Source organism: Aquarana catesbeiana, linkage group LG03, assembly GCF_042186555.1.
Source record: "Aquarana catesbeiana isolate 2022-GZ linkage group LG03, ASM4218655v1, whole genome shotgun sequence".
NCBI lineage: Eukaryota > Metazoa > Chordata > Amphibia > Anura > Ranidae > Aquarana > Aquarana catesbeiana.
The window spans coordinates 731,821,465-731,840,414 of NC_133326.1; the positions used below are offsets into that span (position 1 = coordinate 731,821,465).

Sequence of the window (18,950 nt, forward strand, 5' to 3'; positions counted from 1 at the left end):
GAAAAGAGAGAGAGGAGAGAGAGACAAGAGAAGAGAGAGGAGAGAGAAGAGAGGGAGAGAGAGAGAGAGAGAGAGAGAGAGGGGGGGGGGAGAGGGGGGAGAGAAGAGAGAGAGAAGACAGAGATAGGGGGAGAGAGAGAGAAAGAGAGAGAGGAGAGAGAAACGAGAGAGAGAGAGAGGGAGAGGGAGGAGAGAGGGGGGAGAGAGAGAGAGGGGAGAGAGAGAGAGAGGAGAGAGAAGAGAGAGAGAGGGGGGAGAAGAGAGAGAGAGAAGACAAAGAGACGGAGAGGGAGAGAGAGATAGGGGAGAGAGAGAAAGAGAGGGGGAGAGAGAGAAGAGAGAGAGGAGAGAGAGAGAGAGGAGAGAGAGAGAGGGGGGGACAGAGAAGAGAGAGAGAAAAGGGAGAGAGGAGAGAAAAAGAGGGGAAAGAGAGAGAGAGGGGGAGGGAGAGAGAGATAGGGGAGAGAGAGGAGAGCGAGAGAGAGAAGATAGAGAGAGGAGAGAGATAGAAAAGAGAAAGAGGAGAGAGAGACAAGAGAAGAGAGAGGAGAGAGACAAGAGAAGAGAAGAGAAGAGAAGAGAAGAGAAGAGAAGAGAAGAGAAGAGAAGAGAAGAGAAGAGAGAAGAGAGAGAGAGGGGGGAGAGAAGAGAGAGAGAAGACAGAGAGAGGGGGAGGGAGAGAGAGAGATAGGGGGAGAGAGAGAGAAAGAGAGAGAGAGAAGAGAGAAATGAGAGAGAGGAGAGAGATAGAAAAGAGAGAGAGGAGAGAGAGACGAGAGGAGAGAGAGAGAGACGAGAGGGAGAGAGGGGGAGAGAGAGAGAGGGGGGAGAGAGGGGGGAGAGAAGAGAGAGAAGACAGAGATAGGGGGAGAGAGAGAGAAAGAGAGAGGAGAGAGAAACGAGAGAGAGGAGAGAGAGAGAGAGGAGAGAGAAGAGAGAGAAGAGAGGGGGGAGAGAGAGAGGGGGGGAGAAGAGAGAGAGAGAAGACAGAGAGAGGGGGAGGGAGAGAGAGATAGGGGGAGAGAGAGAGGGGGGAGAGAGAGAGAAAGAGAGAGAGAAACGAGAGAGAGGAGAGAGAGAGGAGAGAGAGAGGAGAGAGAGAGGAGAGAGAGAGGGGGGAGAGAAGAGAGAGGAGGGAGAGAGGGGGGAGAGAAGAGAGAGAGAGGAGAGAGAGAGGGGGGAGAGAAGAGAGAGAGAGGAGAGAGAGAGGGGGGAGAGAAGAGAGAGAGAAGAGAGAGAGAGGGGGGAGAGAAGAGAGAGAGAGAAGACAGAGAGAGGGGGAGGGAGAGAGAGATAGGGGGGAGAGAAAGAGAGAGGAGAGAGAAACGAGAGAGAATGGAGAGAAAGAGGAGAGAGAGAGAGAAGAGAGGGAAGGGAGAGAGGAGAGAAAGAGAGGGGGAGTGAGAGAGAGAAGATAGAGAGAGAAAGAGAGGAGAGGAGAGGGGGAAGTGAGGGAGAGGAGAGAGAAGGGGGAGAAATAGAAGGGAGGAGTAGGGGGAGTAGGGGATGAGAGGAGGGAAAGGGAGAGAAGGGGGAAGAGAGGGGATAGAGAAGGAGAGGGAACGAGAGAGTGGGGAGAAAGGAGAAATAGAGAGGAAAATAAGAGAGGGGGTAGGGAGAACAGGGAGGAGTGAGGAAGAGAAGGGTCGAGAGAAAGGAAGGAATGGTAAAGAGGGGATAACAAGAAGGGGATATGGAAAAGAGGCAGAGAGAGGAGGAGAGGTGTGGGGGAAAAGAGAAAAAAAAAGAGAAGACAGAGATAGGGGAGAGAGAGAGAAAGAGAGAGAGAGGAGAGAGAAATGAGAGAGAGAGAGAGAGAGAGAGAGAGAGAGAGGGGGGGAGAGGGGAGAGACCGAGAGAGAGAGAGAGAAGAGAGAGAGGGGGGGAGAGAGAGAGGGGGAGAGAGAGAGGGGGGAGAAGAGAGAGAGAGAAGACAGAGAGAGGGGGAGGGAGAGAGAGATAGGGGGAGAGAGAGAGAGAAAGAGAGGAGAGAGAGAGAGAGAGGAGAGAGAGAGGGGGACAGAGAAGAGAGAGAGAAAAGAGAGAGAGGAGAGAGGGGGAGGGAGAGAGAGATAGGGGAGAGAGAGGAGAGCGAGAGAGAGAAGATAGAGAGAGGAGAGAGATAGAAAAGAGAAAGAGGAGAGAGAGACAAGAGGAGAGGAGAGAGAGAAGAGAAGAAAGGGAGAGGGGGGAGAGAGAGAGAGAGAAGAGAGAGAGGGGGAGAGAAGAGAGAGAGAGAAGACAGAGAGAGGGGGAGGGAGAGAGATAGGGGGAGAGAGAGAGCGGGGAGAGAGAGAGCGGGGAGAGAGAGAGAGAGAGAGAGAGAGAGAGAAGAGAGAAATGAGAGAGAGGAGAGAGATAGAAAAGAGAGAGAGGAGAGAGAGAGACAAGAGAAGAGAGAGGAGAGAGAAGAGAAGAGAGGGAGAGAGGGGGAGAGAGAGAGAGAGAGGGGGGGGAGAGGGGGGAGAGAAGAGAGAGAGAAGACAGAGATAGGGGGAGAGAGAGAGAGAGAAAGAGAGAGGAGAGAGAAACGAGAGAGAGGAGAGAGAGAGAGAGGAGAGAGGGGGGAAAGAGAGAGAGGGGAGAGAGGAGAGAGAGAGAGGAGAGAGAAGAGAGAGAAGAGGGGGGGAGAGAGAGAGGGGGGAGAGGGGGAGGGAGGAGAGAGAAACGAGAGAGAACGGAGAGAGAGAGAGAGAGAGGAGAGAGAGAGAAGAGAGAGAGAGAGAAGAGAGAGAAGGGAGAGAGGAGAGAAAGAGAGGGGGAGTGAGAGAGAGAAGATAGAGAGAGAAAAGAGAGGAGAGGAGAGGAGAGGAGAGGGGGAAGTGAGGGAGAAGAGAGAGAAGGGGGAGAAATAGAAGGGAGGAGTAGGGGGAGTAGGGGATGAGAGGAGGCAAAGGGAGAGAAGGGGGAAGAGAGGGGATAGAGAAGGAGAGGGAATGAGAGAGTGGGGAGAAAGGAGAAATAGAGAGGAAAATAAGAGAGGGGGTAGGGAGAACAGGGAGGAGGGAGGAAGAGAAGGGTTGAGAGAAAGGAAGAAATAATAAAGAGGGGATAACAAGAGGGGGATATGGAAAAGAGGCAGAGAGAGGAGGAGAGGTGTGGGGGAAAAGAGAAAAAAAAAGAAGGGAGGAGAGAGATAGACAGAGAAAAAAAAATGAAGAACGGAGAGTCAAGAGTATAGAGAGAGAGGAGAAGGGAGAGGAGGGCAGGGAGGGAGAAAAAGACAGACGGGGGGGGGGGGGGGGGGTAGGGGGGGGGGTAAAGAGGGGAGAAAGGGAGAGGATGAGGGAAGAGAGATAGAAGATAAGAGACAGAGGTTTAGATGGAAAAAAGAGAAGGGATGAGGAGATAAAAAGGAGTGGATAGGAGACGGGGGGGGGGGGGGGTTGCCATGTTTTATTTCAGAGTGTTCTCATCATTATGTTTCCTTCACATATATACAATGATCTCATAGATGTACAGTCCATATTCCATGCATTATACTCTGGAGAGTATTTATGAATCTGTATTCTCTGATCGGTGATGAAACCTTTAGGCCCTGGTCACACTTGCGGGTTGTTGGCACTTTCCATGGTTGAGGCTCATACATGGGAGCATTGTGTTAAAGTGTGTGAATAAAGTTCTGTTTTTTAGCGTGTTGAGGGACACATCAAAGTCAAGGGTAATACATGTAAACGTGTTATATGAATTTTTTTTGTGCTATCAACACATCACAATACACAACTGTGATGGGAGGGTGGCTAGTGGATATCAAAGGATATTCTGGGAAATGAAGGTTTGTTGGGTCTTTGTAGCTGGAAGGCGATAAACTCACCATTTCCTTTCTGCATCTTGGCTTTCATTTTGCCCACAGCTGACAAAATCCTCTGATTGTCGCTGGAAAAGGATCCTGTAATAGAGAGAGAGAGAGAGAGAGAGAGAGAGAGAGATACACCGATTAATATTGGGGTAAGGTCACCAATGAGATGGGGGGCTGGGAGGATCCTTGGAGATATTTTACAGAAAGAACATCTGGACATACTTTCATATTTCAACAAACCACACCCATTCTAAGTCCACCACCCCACTTATGTAGACCCCGTAATCAGCACCTGCTGAAATAGGGGCAGTTAGCAGTTTGGACTAAGATGACGTAACTCCCCATAACATCCCCCCCCCCCCGACATACCCACCCCATCCTGCCATTACCTAATACTTCAGGGGATGAATAACGCTTCATCATTAATGCACTCTCTGCCACTTTAGTTATCACTCTGGCAACTGTAAAGACAAGAAAACGAGCATCAGTCTACAAATGGACCCAACTTAGCCACCAGCCAGCCCTCTGAACTGTACACACATTCACTTTCCCTGACACTATTGCTGCTATATACTTTATACTATTACAAGGCAAAGACAGACTGTGCAGTATATAGAGTCATTTCATCCCAATTTTTTCCCTAAGGTCTGTGTTGATGGGCTCTGAGCTTATATGGCACCAGTTTGATGTCAGATCATTCAGAATTCACTGACATGTGCATCTAACCCAAGGTTGACCGCCTTCTAACCTGCTTCAAGCTGATTTTGCATTGATATAGATCTGGCATTGTCAACTAAGGTCCCTCCCGAAGTTGCTAAGGGGTTCCTTGAGTTGCGGTTGACTGACCTCCCATATGATGGTGTCTTCATATTTCCAGGGTATACTCCATTTAGCAGAACCAGCAGCATGACACCAGAAATCTTTTTATTTGTTTGTAATGCCCCGTACACATGGTCGGACATTGATCGGACGTTCCGAAAACAAAATCCTAGGATTTTTTCCGACGGATGTTGGCTCAAACTTGTTTTGCGTACACACGGTCGCACAAAGTTGTCGGAATTTCCAATCGCCAAGAACGCGGTGACGTACACCACGCACGACGAGACTAGAAAAGGCCAGTTCAGAACCAAGCGCGGCACCCTTTGGGCTCCTTTTGCTAATCTCGTGTTAGTAAAAGTTTGGTGAGAGACGATTCGCGCTTTTTCAGACTCATGGTTTTCAGATCGTTTTCTGCGGTTCAGTTTGTGCTTGTGGGTTTTTATCTGCTCTTCAGTGCGTGCAAGCAAGCTCCGGGTGACTTTAGTCATTGTGTTCTTGTTCGTTCGTTACTGTTTTTCAGGTCGCTCTTCACAGGCCTTGCTGTTCTTCAGTGCGTTCTGTTACTTCGTTCTGAGCAGCCGACCGTTTTCTAGCCATTTTGCGTATGCATACTCCTCGTAGAGTTCGTGCTGTGCGGGGGCTTGGTGTTGGGGTCCTGACCTTGACACAAGTCCAGTCCATGAACAGGGTGGGGAGGAGTTCATGGACCAAGAATTGGTTGCTTCAGCGTGACCAGTTCTCTCATATGCCTTTGCTCCGTGAGATCCGTGAGAATAATCGTGATGATTTCAGGAACTTTCTCAGGATGACGGACCCTGTATTTCACCATTTGTTGGCTTTGCTGACCCCCTATATTAGCAGGCAGGATGCATGAGGCAAGCCATCACTCTGGAGCAGAGGCTCGTCGCCACCCTGAGGTACTTGGCGATGGGGAGAAGCCTGCAGGACCTCAAGTTCTCGACAGGCATCTCCCCCCAGGCTCTGGGGATCATTATTCCAGAGACCTGTTCTGCCATCATCCAGGTCCTACAGAAGGAGTATATTAAGGTAAGATTTTTATCCTTTAATATCAAATTTTAGTGTATTTAATGTTTGATAATATATTGTATTTCTTTCCTCATTCCCTAATTACCATGATTGGAATATGCTATGAATGTCCCCTTTGTCCTCATGCATGCTGGATTTTTATGTAATTATTATTTTGCTCCTTCATACATATTTGCCTTCACTTACCTCCCCAGCATGGTCTACAGGCCCTATATTCACCTCATGTAGTCACTTAACAATGTATTTTATCAGCTCCATAGTAGTGCTTTACCCCAAACACCCCCTAAAATGTTTTAAAATGTGATTGGTGCTTTAAATTCAGGCAGAGTGCCAGAGGCTTTTTTTGGGGGGTCCCCAAATCATTTTTAACCCTCCCTCCCCCCAACTGCTAAGTCAGCTGATATCAATTCTCTAGCTATCCTCAATCATCTATCTGCTGACTTTGCCAAACCCATACACACTATACCCACCTCTTTTGTGGTCAGATGTATGGATGAATTCCCCAAAGCATGTAGTGCAAGGGCCTGCCTGTATACTTTCCAATGGTACTGTTTAAAGTTTTTTTTATCCTATTATTATCTTGATAGGTAATAGCAGAATTTCCAAATGTGCTCAAATGTGTACAATGTGTATTTATATCTTTGTATTATGACACTTCTTACCTGTCCAGTGGGCTGCCAATAGTGTAACTAAGGAGCAGCTGTTCATTATTTAGGCATTCATCTCTCAATGAAGTGGAGAGGGTTACCTGTCCAAGAGCCCCCCCCCCATAATGTTAGAAATGGCCCATGAGAGGGGGTGAGGGAGGGGGAATCTGATAGGTGTACCTTATACTTTGGTGTTTAAAAATTTCCATTACTAAATGTTATCTTGATGTTGGCCAAGAATGTTTGTGTCTAATCTGCTTTCCGTGTTTTAATGTGCAAAAAGACTAATTTTTTTTTTTTCCTCCACAGTTTCCTTCCACGCCACAGGAATGGCAGACTGTGGCCTCCCATTTTGCCCAGCGGTGGGATTTTCCTAACTGCGGAGGGGCAATTGATGGGAAACACGTCCACATCGTCCCACCACCCAACTCGGGGTCATACTATTATAATTATAAAGGGTTCAATAGCATTGTGATGTTGGCGGTGGTGTCGGCTAATTATGAGTTCCTGTATGCGGACGTGGGGAAGAATGGCAGGATGTCCGATAGTGGAGTCATCGCCCAGACAGAGTTTTACAGGCGTCTCCAGAATGGCAGCTTGGACTTGCCACCTCCAGAAGACAATGTGGAAGGACTCCCATTTGTCTTCTTTGTGGATGAAGCCTTTGCGCTGGGGGACCACCTTATGCGGCCATTCCCGATGAGGACCCTCACCCTGGACCAGAGGGTTTTTAATTACCGACTGGCCAGAGCCAGAAGAGTGGTGGAGAACACATTTGGAATCATGGCCAGCCGGTTCCGCCTATTTCTTACACCCATCCATATGGCGGAGTATAAACTGAATCATATAATCCTGGCATGCTGTGTTCTACATAACTTTTTACGGCAACATTCTGCCAACTATGCTGGCTCAGTTGGGCCTGAGGCCGAAATTATAAATGAAACAACCCTGACGGCGCTTGAAAGTGGCCGTCCTGACTTGCCCTCCCTGAGTGCCCATGATGTCCGCTAAGATACCTTGAGTTCTTTGCGGGTAGGGGGGCCATCAATATGCCAGACAATTTGTGAAACCTTGATCAAATAAAAAAAAATTAAGCAAATCTTTCGTGACATTTACTGCTTGTGCTTGTTTTAGCTGACCCTGACCGAAATGTGGTGAGTCCTGAAAATGGCGTAATTGTGTAACCTTATACAAAGCACTGTTGGGTGTTATTTACTAAAGGCAAATACACTTTGCACTACAAGTGCACTTGAAAATGCACTGAAACTGCACTTGTAGTGCAAAGTGGATTTGCCCTTATGAAATAACACCCATTGTCACAGAAAGCAGCAATTACATCACCACAAAAGTGTTGTAGCGTTGAGACAATAATCCACAAATTCTTGATTAACAATCATTTTAATACCAGCACAATCACATGTGCATTTAGAAAAGGTTTTTAAAACAAACCAACATGTTTGTTGTATAACAATTTTTGTGGTGGCATTATCAAAAATAGAAATGTCCATTTAAGATAAAACAGGCATGTTTCCAAACAACAAGAAAGACACAAATCTTGAACTTACAAAGTTCACATTTGGTAAAACTTGAAGGCAATATCAGACATGAGTATTTAGGAACTGTGTTTGATATTGCGTTCAGATGGGGTGAAGTCACCCCAGGAAAAGGCAAATTTTGAAGATGCACACCAATTTACGAATGTCAACATGTGCTAGCTGCCATCACGGGGGATCAAGGGACATGTTTTGGGGGAGCAACCCCTTCCTCTCAGCTACTTTATTATTGAGGAAGGGGTTGCACCCCCAAAACACGTCCATTGATCTCCCGTGATGGCAGATAGCACATGTTGGCACACTGTGTGCATCCTCAAAATTTGGCTTTTCTAAAAATCGCTAAAACATTTTTAACATTGTAGCACACAAAAAAATAAAGGGATTTGGAGGGGTTTTAAACTCTCCCAAAACATCAATGATTTTATTATTTTTTGGAATAACATCATTGATGTTTTTCTTGAGGTTTTCCAATGCTAAATTACACCCCATGATCTCCCCAATAAGGATCTGTGCACTTTCCGAGGTGAAATGCCGTGGATCCACAACATCACGATCACCTAAAAAGAAAGAAACCAAAAAAAACCCAGGTATTATAAATATGCCGGCATCCATCTCTTACCTGAGCCTGTGGTCGCAGACACTCACCTGTTGTGGTGCCAATTTCCACCACGTCTTCCTCCTCCTGCTCTGCTTGGCTTGGGTGGATTTCCCCTTCTTCCAGAGGTGGGGGGTCTCTGGTCTCCTCGGATGAGGGGTGTCCTCCGAGTCTTTTCTCCCCTATTTAAAAAAAAAATAGGTATACTTAGCACACAGATATTTGATGGCAGAAATAGGAATATGAAACTTTGCTTGGAAGTGGGGTACAATTGTCTGTTTTGGCAGAGTTCCAAGATGTTGCATTTTTCTTGTCCTTTGTCAAGCTTGAATACTTACCTGTTTTGTCCAAGCTTCACAGATGGAGACACCCCTATAGTATACACTGGAGCACCTGTGTGGGGCCCCTAATAAAAAGGGTGTTCTTGTGTCCCACACTAGTGCTCCAGCGTCCAGATGTGAAAACTGCTGCTGAGTGTCCTCTCCTTACACAGAATCTAGTTTGCATTTTATTCTAGTAACAAACCCATCTACACAACCAAACATTTTTCATACAAGTAGGCCCTAAAAAATGTGGGCAAATGCATATGGCCTAAACAATGGTGTTTTATAGGCCGAAAGAAAAATGTTTGATACGAACGAATAATGTGCCCATGAACATGAAAGTTGCCATTTTAAACTGTACAACACTTAAGAAAAGCACATGGATCAGCACAAACGTAATAAAGCCAAAAAGAATAGGAGCACAGCACAACTACTTACTTTTTTGCAGCACTCTCCGGATCTTTCTGTACTGCTCGGGCTCTCTTAATTTCAGGTCCGACCACCGCTTCCTGAGCTGATCTTTCGATCGTCGTACCCCGAAATTCCGGAGCAGACTCTTGACCACTTTTGCCATGATCTTGGCCTTTCTGATATTGGGGTTGGGGTAAGGTCCATACTTTCCGTCATAGTCGGCCTTCTTCAGGATGTCGACCATCTCCAACATCTCACCAAAGGACATATTTGAGGCCTTAAATCGTCTCCTTCTGGATCGGGACATTTCTGGATCCGGGCTTTCCTCCTCCTCGTTGCTATAATTAGCACGCACCTGCTATGACTCCGCCATGTGCTCTTCACCCACTGCGCCGAACGAAAAGGGGCGGGGAATAGACTAGAAAGAACGTCAGGGGCGGGCAGAGTTACACGCATGCGCAGTGTGTATAAAGCGTAACACGCGTGCGTAGTACGTACAATCTGTGAGCGGAGGAAGGAGTATCGGAGGCGCCGATCGTGATAACAAAGGTAAGAGCTAAACTTGGGCCTATACTGCTTCTAGATTGAGGCCTATATTGTAACTAGATTAGGAGAGTTTTGCCTGACATTAGGGTTTGTCTTGTGTTGTGTCTTGTAGTGAAAATGGATATCTTGAAAGATACTGACTTTATGGCAATCTACATAGATATGTTCAGGGAGCTGCCTTGTCTTTGCGAGATAAACAACCCATATTATAAAAAACAAACAAAGAGGAAGGCAGCGCTGGATCAATTGCTGGAATTTGTGAAGACGGTGATCCCCATGGCAGACATGACCTATTTAAAGATCCTAATTGGTGGCCTGAGGAGCACTTATCTAAGGGAGCACAAGAAGGTCCAGGATTCCCAGAGATCCGGAGCAGCAGATGACATCCCCCAGGATGTGGTACTATGACAGGCTGCATTTTCTGGCAGGCCAGATTGAACCCAGGCCATCCCTCTCCAGTCTTCCTTCCACGCTTCCTTCCCCCCCAGCTGAGGCTTCTGATGCCCAACCTGGGCCTTCCAGGCAGCAACATGTGGAGGAGCCCAGCTTGAGCCAGGTATAGCATTCCTCTAAATATTTCAGGTTGTCCAATCAATGATGTTAACTAGATGTTAGTTTGGAGTACACAGGGAAGTCTCAGCCAGGAGGTTTGCAGGGCCGAGCAGGCTGCCTGATATCCAGGTCCCTCCCCTACACCTGCAAAGAAAAAGTGGCAGGAAGAGGAGTACCATGGAGGAGGCTGCCATAGGCCTCTTTTGGAAGGCTACAGAGGCCCTGACAGCCCCCCAAACTGTGGAGGAGGACTTTGCTGGCATAATTGCCTGCAAAATACAGTGGATGGAGGAGGGCCAACAACTCATGTGTGAGTCCTTAATGTTGGAAGCTCTCAATAAGGGGTTGAGGGGCCAAATAACATCTGCTACCCACATTTGTGACCTCACACATGGTCCTCCTCCTCCTCCAGGTCCTACTACTCCTCCTCCTCCTCCTCCAGGTCCTACTAGTCCTCCTCCTCCTCCAGGTCCTACTCCTCCTCCTGCCAAATCTCCAATAGCAGAGCCACAGCCAGGAAGGAAGCGTGGAAAGAAGACCAGAAAGTGATGACCCTGGGTCCAGTCTGGTCTGGCAAAAGATGCAGGCTCTTGTAGTATCACAGCCTGGGGACACAGATGTCATCTGCTGCTTTCCGGATCTCGGGGACTTCTGGACCAGACTGCACTCCCTTAGATATGGACTCCTCAGGCCACCAATTTTGATGTTAAAGAATTGATGTCTGCCCTGGGGGTCCAAGGCTTCGCCAATTTCTGCTGTTTCTCCAGCGTTGCCTCCCTCTTTGTTTGGTTCTGAGCCCTTAATAAAGGAATTTTTGTTTCAATTATACTCGCCTATGTGTGTTTTCCTTCAAAAAGGACAGTTTGTTTGTGAGGATTCAGGTACATTTATAAAGTACAATGTGAAATTAACAAGGGACACCAACACCAAACAATCTCCTTGAGATTAAATAATACAAGATATCAATGGTGTTGTGGTAACTTGACACACAAAACACAAAAAAATTCTGGAGTAAAACTAAAAATTAAATAAAACAAAGATCAGCCTTAAAAAAAATACAAACCTAAAAAAAAAAAAAAAATTATGCCTTAAAATAAAAAATAAAAATAAAACAACACAAAAATAATTTTGTCAGATGTGACAAATCAAAATATATTGTGTGAATCTGAGCAGCAAAACTACTTCATTATTCTCACATTATAAAGAAGAAGAGAGTGCGCTGTATTAAACCATTTTTAACATTGCACCGTGGCGAAAGTGCTGTATCCATTGCGAATGCTAATTTTACCAGACCGAGCTGTTCCGTCTCGGAATTTCTTCTGAGCATACGTGGCACTTTGTGCGTCGGAACTGGCCACACACGGTCGGAATTGACGCGATCGGATTTTGTTGTCGGAAAATTTTATAGCCTGCTCTCAAACCTTGTGTGTCGGAAAATCCGATGGAAAATGTCTGATGGAGCCCACACACAGTCGGAATTTCCGACAACACGCTCCGATCGGACATTATCCATCGGAAAATCCGACTGTGTGTATGGGGCATAAGGATGGCATTCTGCCCACCACTGTAATGCCTCGTACACACAATCGGATTTTCGGATGGGAAATGTTGGATGTGAGCTTGTTGGCGGTAAGTCCGACTGTGTGTATGCTCCATCGGACATTTGTTGTCGGACTTTCCGCCAACAAATGTTGGCTAGCATGTTCTCAAATTTTCCGCCAACAAATGTGTGTTGTCGGATTTTCCAATCGTGTGTACACAAGTCCGTCGGACAAAAGTCCAAAGTACAAACACGCAAGCTCGGAATCACGCATCACTACTGAACTTCCTTTTTATCGGCTCGCCGTACGTCTTGTACGTCACTACATTCATAATTGTTGGGCAACATTTGTGTGACCATGTGTATGCAAGACAAGTTGGAGCCAACATCCTTCTAACAAAAATTCACGGTTTTGATGTCGGAAAATCCGATAGTGTGTACGTGGCATAAGTGTTTCAAACTGACCATCAATGTAAGGAGATCTTTTCCCACCAACCAGTGAATTGGTTTTAGCAGGGGTTCCTCGAGAACTGAGAAGAACTGAGTAGACCAGGGGTCGCCAAACTTTCTAAACAGAGGACCATTTTACTGTCCTTCAGACTTTAGAGGGGCTGGACTGTGGCCAGTGGGAGTAGAAAAGGTCCCAACATCAGTGGGAATAAACAATGCCCCATCCTTGGTGTCAGTGGTAGGAATTGTGCCCCCATAATTGGTGTCATTGGGAGGAGTTGTGCACCATTGTTGGTGTCACTGGGAGGAATTGTGCACCTTCATTGGTGTTGGGGGGGGGGGGATTGTGCCCCATTGTTGGTATCTCTTGATGAAAGAGTGCCCTAAGGACCAGGTAAAAGCAAGCAAAGGGCCACAGTTTGGAGACCACTGACTATTATGGGAATGCAAAACCTGTTTAACACCGACAAAAGCCTGTCTATACAAGCACTTATTCCACTGTGGCATGAAAGAATCATTAAAAGGAGGCCGAGGCTAAACTATAAACACATTTCTGGTATCCTATAAAGAAATACATCTGCTGGTGTTGGGGAACTTCAAGGTTAAACCACCAATATAATGACTTGTTCTTCCACTGGAATCAGGAAACAATTTTGACTTGGTGGCTTATCTGGTGCTCAGAAAAAGATTGAAAAGTGGCAGTGGCTGGTTGTTAAACATGTAAGAGGCTCTGTTTTTCTTTCTATTTCATCCAAAACCTCTGTGTCTCATCAACTAACAGCACTTGCTTCGGTCAGCACTTAATAGGGTAGATTACAAGTTATAATCTATGCACTCTCCACTCCTCCAAACCCCCACACCTACTTCTGAGGTCCTTTATGAAGCTTTCAATGGTTGTCAGTTTCTCTGTCATCTGGGAATCTGGTGGAGGAGAACATTCATAGATTAAGGTGATTGGCCAACCCCTCATCAAGCATCACCCTTGCATTCTCCTTACCATCCTCGTATAATTGGCTCAATCTGGAGTGCATTTCAATACTCAGGTTCCTCAGCTTCTCCTCCAGATTGTGTTCAGTCTGATTCACCCCCTGACCTGCCCCAGACACAGAAAGAACCACAGTTTTAATTCCAAGGTCAAGGACCTTCAATTGCTTAGTGGATACACCCCCCCTCCACATGCCCATTCTAATCAGGAGATCCCACACTGATAATATGTATAAAGTAAATTTGATCTAGGTGAGCACAACTATTTCTTGCACAATATATAGAGATTTTTAATTTTCTACGGAATCTGAACACAGACACACAAACGAAAAAATCCAGGAAATGAGAACCTGAGATGGAAAGTCCCAGAAATGATCGTGCAGATGTTATTGTATTATCAGAGAATTATTGTAATAGTCAGCATTCTCTTACAGAGAACAAAAATAATCACATGACCGACAACGGAAAAAATATGTGATTAAACAATTTCTCCTAGATGAAGTGTAGATACGGGAGGGAACAGAAACTGCTTAATAAATAGTTGTTCCATCCTGTGTTCACACCGACAAAGGTGGTCTCATTATCCTACATGTTCCCATATACTCGAGTATTTCTTATTAGTACATCTGCAAGAAACTCAGACATATTGTCCTTCTATAACATTGAACAGGTCTGTCAGTTTAGGGCTTTAAAGCTTACATGTGTGAAGATGGAGTGCTGCTGGAACAGATTTGCATATTTTACAAATGTTTTCCACATGGCAGGGCTTATGGAATTAACATGATGACAGTTGTATACACTAGATACAATATGGAAAGAGATGGCAGTGGATGGAGGTGATGACAGTTGGATACACTAGATACAATATGAAAGAAGATGGTGGTGGATTGAGGTAAAGACAGTTGGGTACACTAGATACAATGGTGAAGAAGATGGCAGTGGATTGAGATAAAGACAGTTGGGTACACTAGATACAATATGGAAGGAGATGGCAGTGGGTGGAGGTGATGACAGTTGGGTACACTAGATACAATAGGGAAGGAGATGGCAGTAGGTGGGGGTGATGACAGTTGGGTACACTAGATACAATAGGGAAGTAGATGGCAGTAGATGGCGTGATGACAGTTGGGTAGACTAGATACAACAAGGAAGGAGATGGCAGTGGATGGAGGTGATGACAGCTGGGTACACTAGATACAATATGGAAGAAGATGGTGGTGGATTGAGATAAAGACAGTTGGGTACACTAGATACAATATGGAAGGAGATGGTAGTGGATGGCGGTGATGACAGTTGGGTACACTAGATACAATAGGGAAGGAGATGGCAGTAGATGGCGTGATGACAGTTGGGTAGACTAGATACAACAAGGAAGGAGATGGCAGTGGATGGAGGTGATGACAGCTGGGTACACTAGATACAATATGGAAGAAGATGGTGGTGGATTGAGATAAAGACAGTTGGGTACACTAGATACAATGGTGAAGGAGATGGCAGTAGGTGGCGGTGATGACAGTTGGGTACACTAGATACAATAGGGAAGGAGATGGCAGTAGATGGCGTGATGACAGTTGGGTACACTAGATACAATAGGGAAGGAGATGGCAGTGAATGGAGGTGATGACAGTTGGGTACATTGGATACAATAGGGAAGGAGATGGCAGTGGATGGAAGTGATGACAGCTGGGTACACTAGATACAATATGGAAGAAGATGGTGGTGGATTGAGATAAAGACAGTTGGGTACACTAGATACAATATGGAAGGAAATGGTAGTGGATGGCGGTGATGACAGTTGGGTACACTAGATACAATAGGGAAGGAGATGGCAGTAGATGGCGTGATGACAGTTGAGTAGACTAGATACAACAAGGAAGGAGATGGCAGTGGATGGAGGTGATGACAGCTGGGTACACTAGATACAATATGGAAGAAGATGGTGGTGGATTGAGATAAAGACAGTTGGGTACACTAGATACAATGGTGAAGGAGATGGCAGTAGGTGGCGGTGATGACAGTTGGGTACACTAGATACAATAGGGAAGGAGATGGCAGTAGATGGCGTGATGACAGTTGGGTACACTAGATACAATAGGGAAGGAGATGGCAGTGAATGGAGGTGATGACAGTTGGGTACATTGGATACAATAGGGAAGGAGATGGCAGTGGATGGAGGTGATGACAGCTGGGTACACTAGATACAATATGGAAGAAGATGGTGGTGGATTGAGATAAAGACAGTTGGGTACACTAGATACAATGGTGAAGAAGATGGCAGTGGATTGAGATAAAGACAGTTGGGTACACTAGATACAATATGGAAGGAGATGGCAGTGGGTGGAGGTGATGACAGTTGGGTACACTAGATACAGTAGGGAAGGAGATGGCAGTAGGTGGCGGTGATGAAAGTTGTATACCCTAGATACTATATGGAAAGAGATGGCAGTGGGTGGAGGTGATGACAGTTAGGTACACTAGATACAACAAGGAAGGAGATCGCAGAGGATGGAGGTGATGACAGATTGGGTACACTAGATACAACAAGGAAGGAGATGGCAGTGGATGGAGGTGATGACAGTTGGGTACACTAGATACATAAGGGAAGGAGATAGCACTTGATGGAGGTGATGACAGTTGGGTACACTAGATAATATAGAGAAGGAGATTGCAGTGGATGGAGGTGATGACAGTTGGATACACTAGATAATATAGAGAAGGAGATTGCAGTGGATGGAGGTGATGACAGTTGGATACACTAGATACAATAGAGAAAAAGATGGCAGTGGATGGAGGTGATGAAAGTTGGATACACGAGATACAATATGGAAGAAGATGGTGGTGGATTGAGGTAAAAACAGTTGGGTACACTACATACAATAGGGAAGTAGATGGCAGTGGATGGAGATGATGACAGTTGGGTACATTATATACAGTACAGGAGATTTGTGGAGAATCATTTTTTAATCTTACTAATAGGTTTATCAGCAAGCTCTCTCATCAATGTCAATTTCCTGGCTTTTTCTGCTTAACAGAGAGTCCACTGGCTGACGGTGAAATGCTCCTGCAGGATATTTTATTCACTTATAGTAAACAGGAAGATAAATGTGTGAACTGTACACTCACGTGTGATGGTGACGATGAGGATGATAATGATGAAGAGAAGTCCATTGCAGACTGCTGACAGGGAGCAGATGAGGGCTTTGGAGGGTCGGGGGATCTCTCTTTTCATGATGACCCCTAGTATTGACACAGAGAAAAATAGGCAGAAGTGACACAATGGGACCCTATAAATCTTGTGTGGGCCCCACATTCATATTATTACTGAGGAATAGGGATGAGCTTTGTGTTCGAGTCGAACCCATGTTCGACTCGGACATCGGCTGTTCGATCATTCGCCGAATTGCGAACGATGTGGGCCATTCGCGCCAAATTCGTGTGGCGCGTCACAGCGCCGTCGGTAGAGAGAGCTGTAATTGGCCAAAGCCAGGGTGGCATTGGCCAATTATGGCTCAAGGGGTTTAGAACACGCCCCACACTATATAAGGCCGCCTGCACGGCGGCCCTGTGTAGTGTGTTCCGTCGTGCTTAGATAGAGAGAGAGAGAGACAGTGTCATTTCATTTGAGTTAGCTAGATTAGGCAGAACAGTCAGTGAGTTAGCTGCACTTACAGTGTATTGTGTATATATATGCATCCCAGGTGTTGCATATATATATATATATATATATATATATATATATATATATACACTGTATTCAGTTTAGCTAGATCCGTTCCTGTTATCTTCCTACTGACAGGCAGGCTTGTCTTGTTACAGTATTTACAGCTAGCTGAAGAAAATTGCTGGTGTTCTTTTGATCCTATTAGTACCACAGTCAGGCAGCTAGACTATTTACAGTTAGTGCAGTGCGTCCTCCTCACAGTGTTCAGTTAAAGCTACAAGTTAGTGTAGTGAGACCTCTGCACATTGTTCAGCTAAAGCTACAAGTTAGTGTAGTGCGTCCTCCTCACAGTGTTCAGCTAAAACTACAAGTTAGTTTAGTGAGACCTAAAGCTACAAGTTATTTTTTTTTGCGAGCTCTGCACAGTGTTCAGCTAAAGCTACCTGTAGAAGGTTGGTGGTGTTTTCCTGATCCTATCACTACCGCAGGCAGCTAAATAAGCTACAAGTTAGTGTAGTGCGAGCTCTGCACAGTGTTCACCTAAAGCTACCTGTAGAAGGTTGGTGGTGTTTTCCTGATCCTATCACCACCGCAGGCAGCTAAATAAGCTACAAGTTCGTTTTTTGCGAGCTCTGCACAGTGTTCAGCTAAAGCTACCTGTAGAAGGTTGGTGGTGTTCTCATACTACAGGCAGGCAGTTGATTTTGCTAGCTGCAGTATCAGTACATATATATATATGTGTTGAGCCGCAACATGCGGAAGACTTGGTCGAGTGGATGACCAAGCCGTCCTCATCCTCCTCATTAGGGATGAGCTTCGAGTTCGAGTCGATCTCATGTTCGACTCAAACATTGGCTGTTCGCAAGTTCGCCGAACAGCGAACAATTTGGGGTGTTCGCGGCAAATTTGAATGCCGCAGAACACCCTTTAAAAGTCTATGGGAGAAATCAAAAGTGCTAATTTTAAAGGCTTATATGCAAGTTATTGTCATAAAAAGTGTTTGGGGACCCAGGTCCTGCCCCAGGGGACATGGATCAATGCAAAAAAAAGTTTTAAAAACAGCCGTTTTTTCAGGAGCAGTGATTTTAATAATGCTTAAAGTCAAACAATAAAAGTGTAATATCCCTTTAAATTATATAGCTGGGGGGTGTCTATAGTATGCCTGTAAAGGGGCGCATGTTTCCCGTGTTTAGAACAGTCTGACAGCAAAATGACATTTGGAAGGAAAAAACCCATTTAAAACTACCCGCGGCTATTGCATTGCCGACAATACACATAGAAGTTCATTGATAAAAACGGCATGGGAATTCCCCACAGGGAAACCCCGAACCAAAATTAAAAAAAAAAAAAATGACGTGGGGGGTCCCCCTAAATTCCATACCAGGCCCTTCAGGTCTGGTATGGATATTAAGGGGAACCCCGGCCAAAATTTTTTAAAAAAATGACGTGGGGTTCCCCCTAAATTCCATACCAGACCCTTCAGGTCTGGTATGGATTTTAAGGGGAACCCCGCGCCAAAAAAAAAAAAAAAAAAAACGGCGTAGGGTCCCCCCAAAAATCCATACCAGACCCTTATCCGAGCACGCAACCTGGCTGGCCGCAGGAAAAGAGGGGGAGACGAGAGTGCGCCCCCCCCTCCTGAACCGTACCAGGCCACATGCCCTCAACATTGGGAGGGTGCTTTGGGGTAGCCCCCCAAAACACCTTGTCCCCATGTTGATGAGGACAAGGGCCTCATCCCCACAACCCTGGCCGGTGGTTGTGGGGGTCTGCGGGCGGGGGGCTTATCGGAATCTGGAAGCCCCCTTTAACAAGGGGACCCCCAGATCCCGCCCCCCCCTGTGTGAAATGGTAAGGGGGTACTTACCCCTACCATTTCACTAAAAAACTGTCAAAAATGTTAAAAATGACAAGAGACAGTTTTTGACAACTCCTTTATTTAAATGCTTCTTCTTTCTTCTATCTTCCTTCATCTTCTTCTTCTAGTTCTTCTGGCTCTTCTGGTTCTTCCTCCGGCGTTCTC

At 45.9% G+C, this 18,950-nt stretch overlaps 1 protein-coding gene across 3 annotated transcripts in view; it reads right to left on the bottom strand.

Moving 5' to 3' along the window:
- LOC141133827 (asialoglycoprotein receptor 1-like) overlaps nucleotides 1-18,950 on the bottom strand; it is a 51,782-nt gene that overhangs the window by 9,928 nt on the left and 22,904 nt on the right. For all 3 annotated transcript variants that reach the window (XM_073623389.1, XM_073623391.1, XM_073623390.1), the window contains exons 3-7: nucleotides 16,390-16,503; nucleotides 13,280-13,375; nucleotides 13,147-13,203; nucleotides 4,189-4,260; nucleotides 3,815-3,889 (exon numbers count right to left, since the gene is read on the bottom strand). In XM_073623389.1, coding sequence (XP_073479490.1) covers nucleotides 3,815-3,889; nucleotides 4,189-4,260; nucleotides 13,147-13,203; nucleotides 13,280-13,375; nucleotides 16,390-16,503 — 414 coding nt within the window. The remainder of the gene's footprint in view (nucleotides 1-3,814; nucleotides 3,890-4,188; nucleotides 4,261-13,146; nucleotides 13,204-13,279; nucleotides 13,376-16,389; nucleotides 16,504-18,950) is intronic.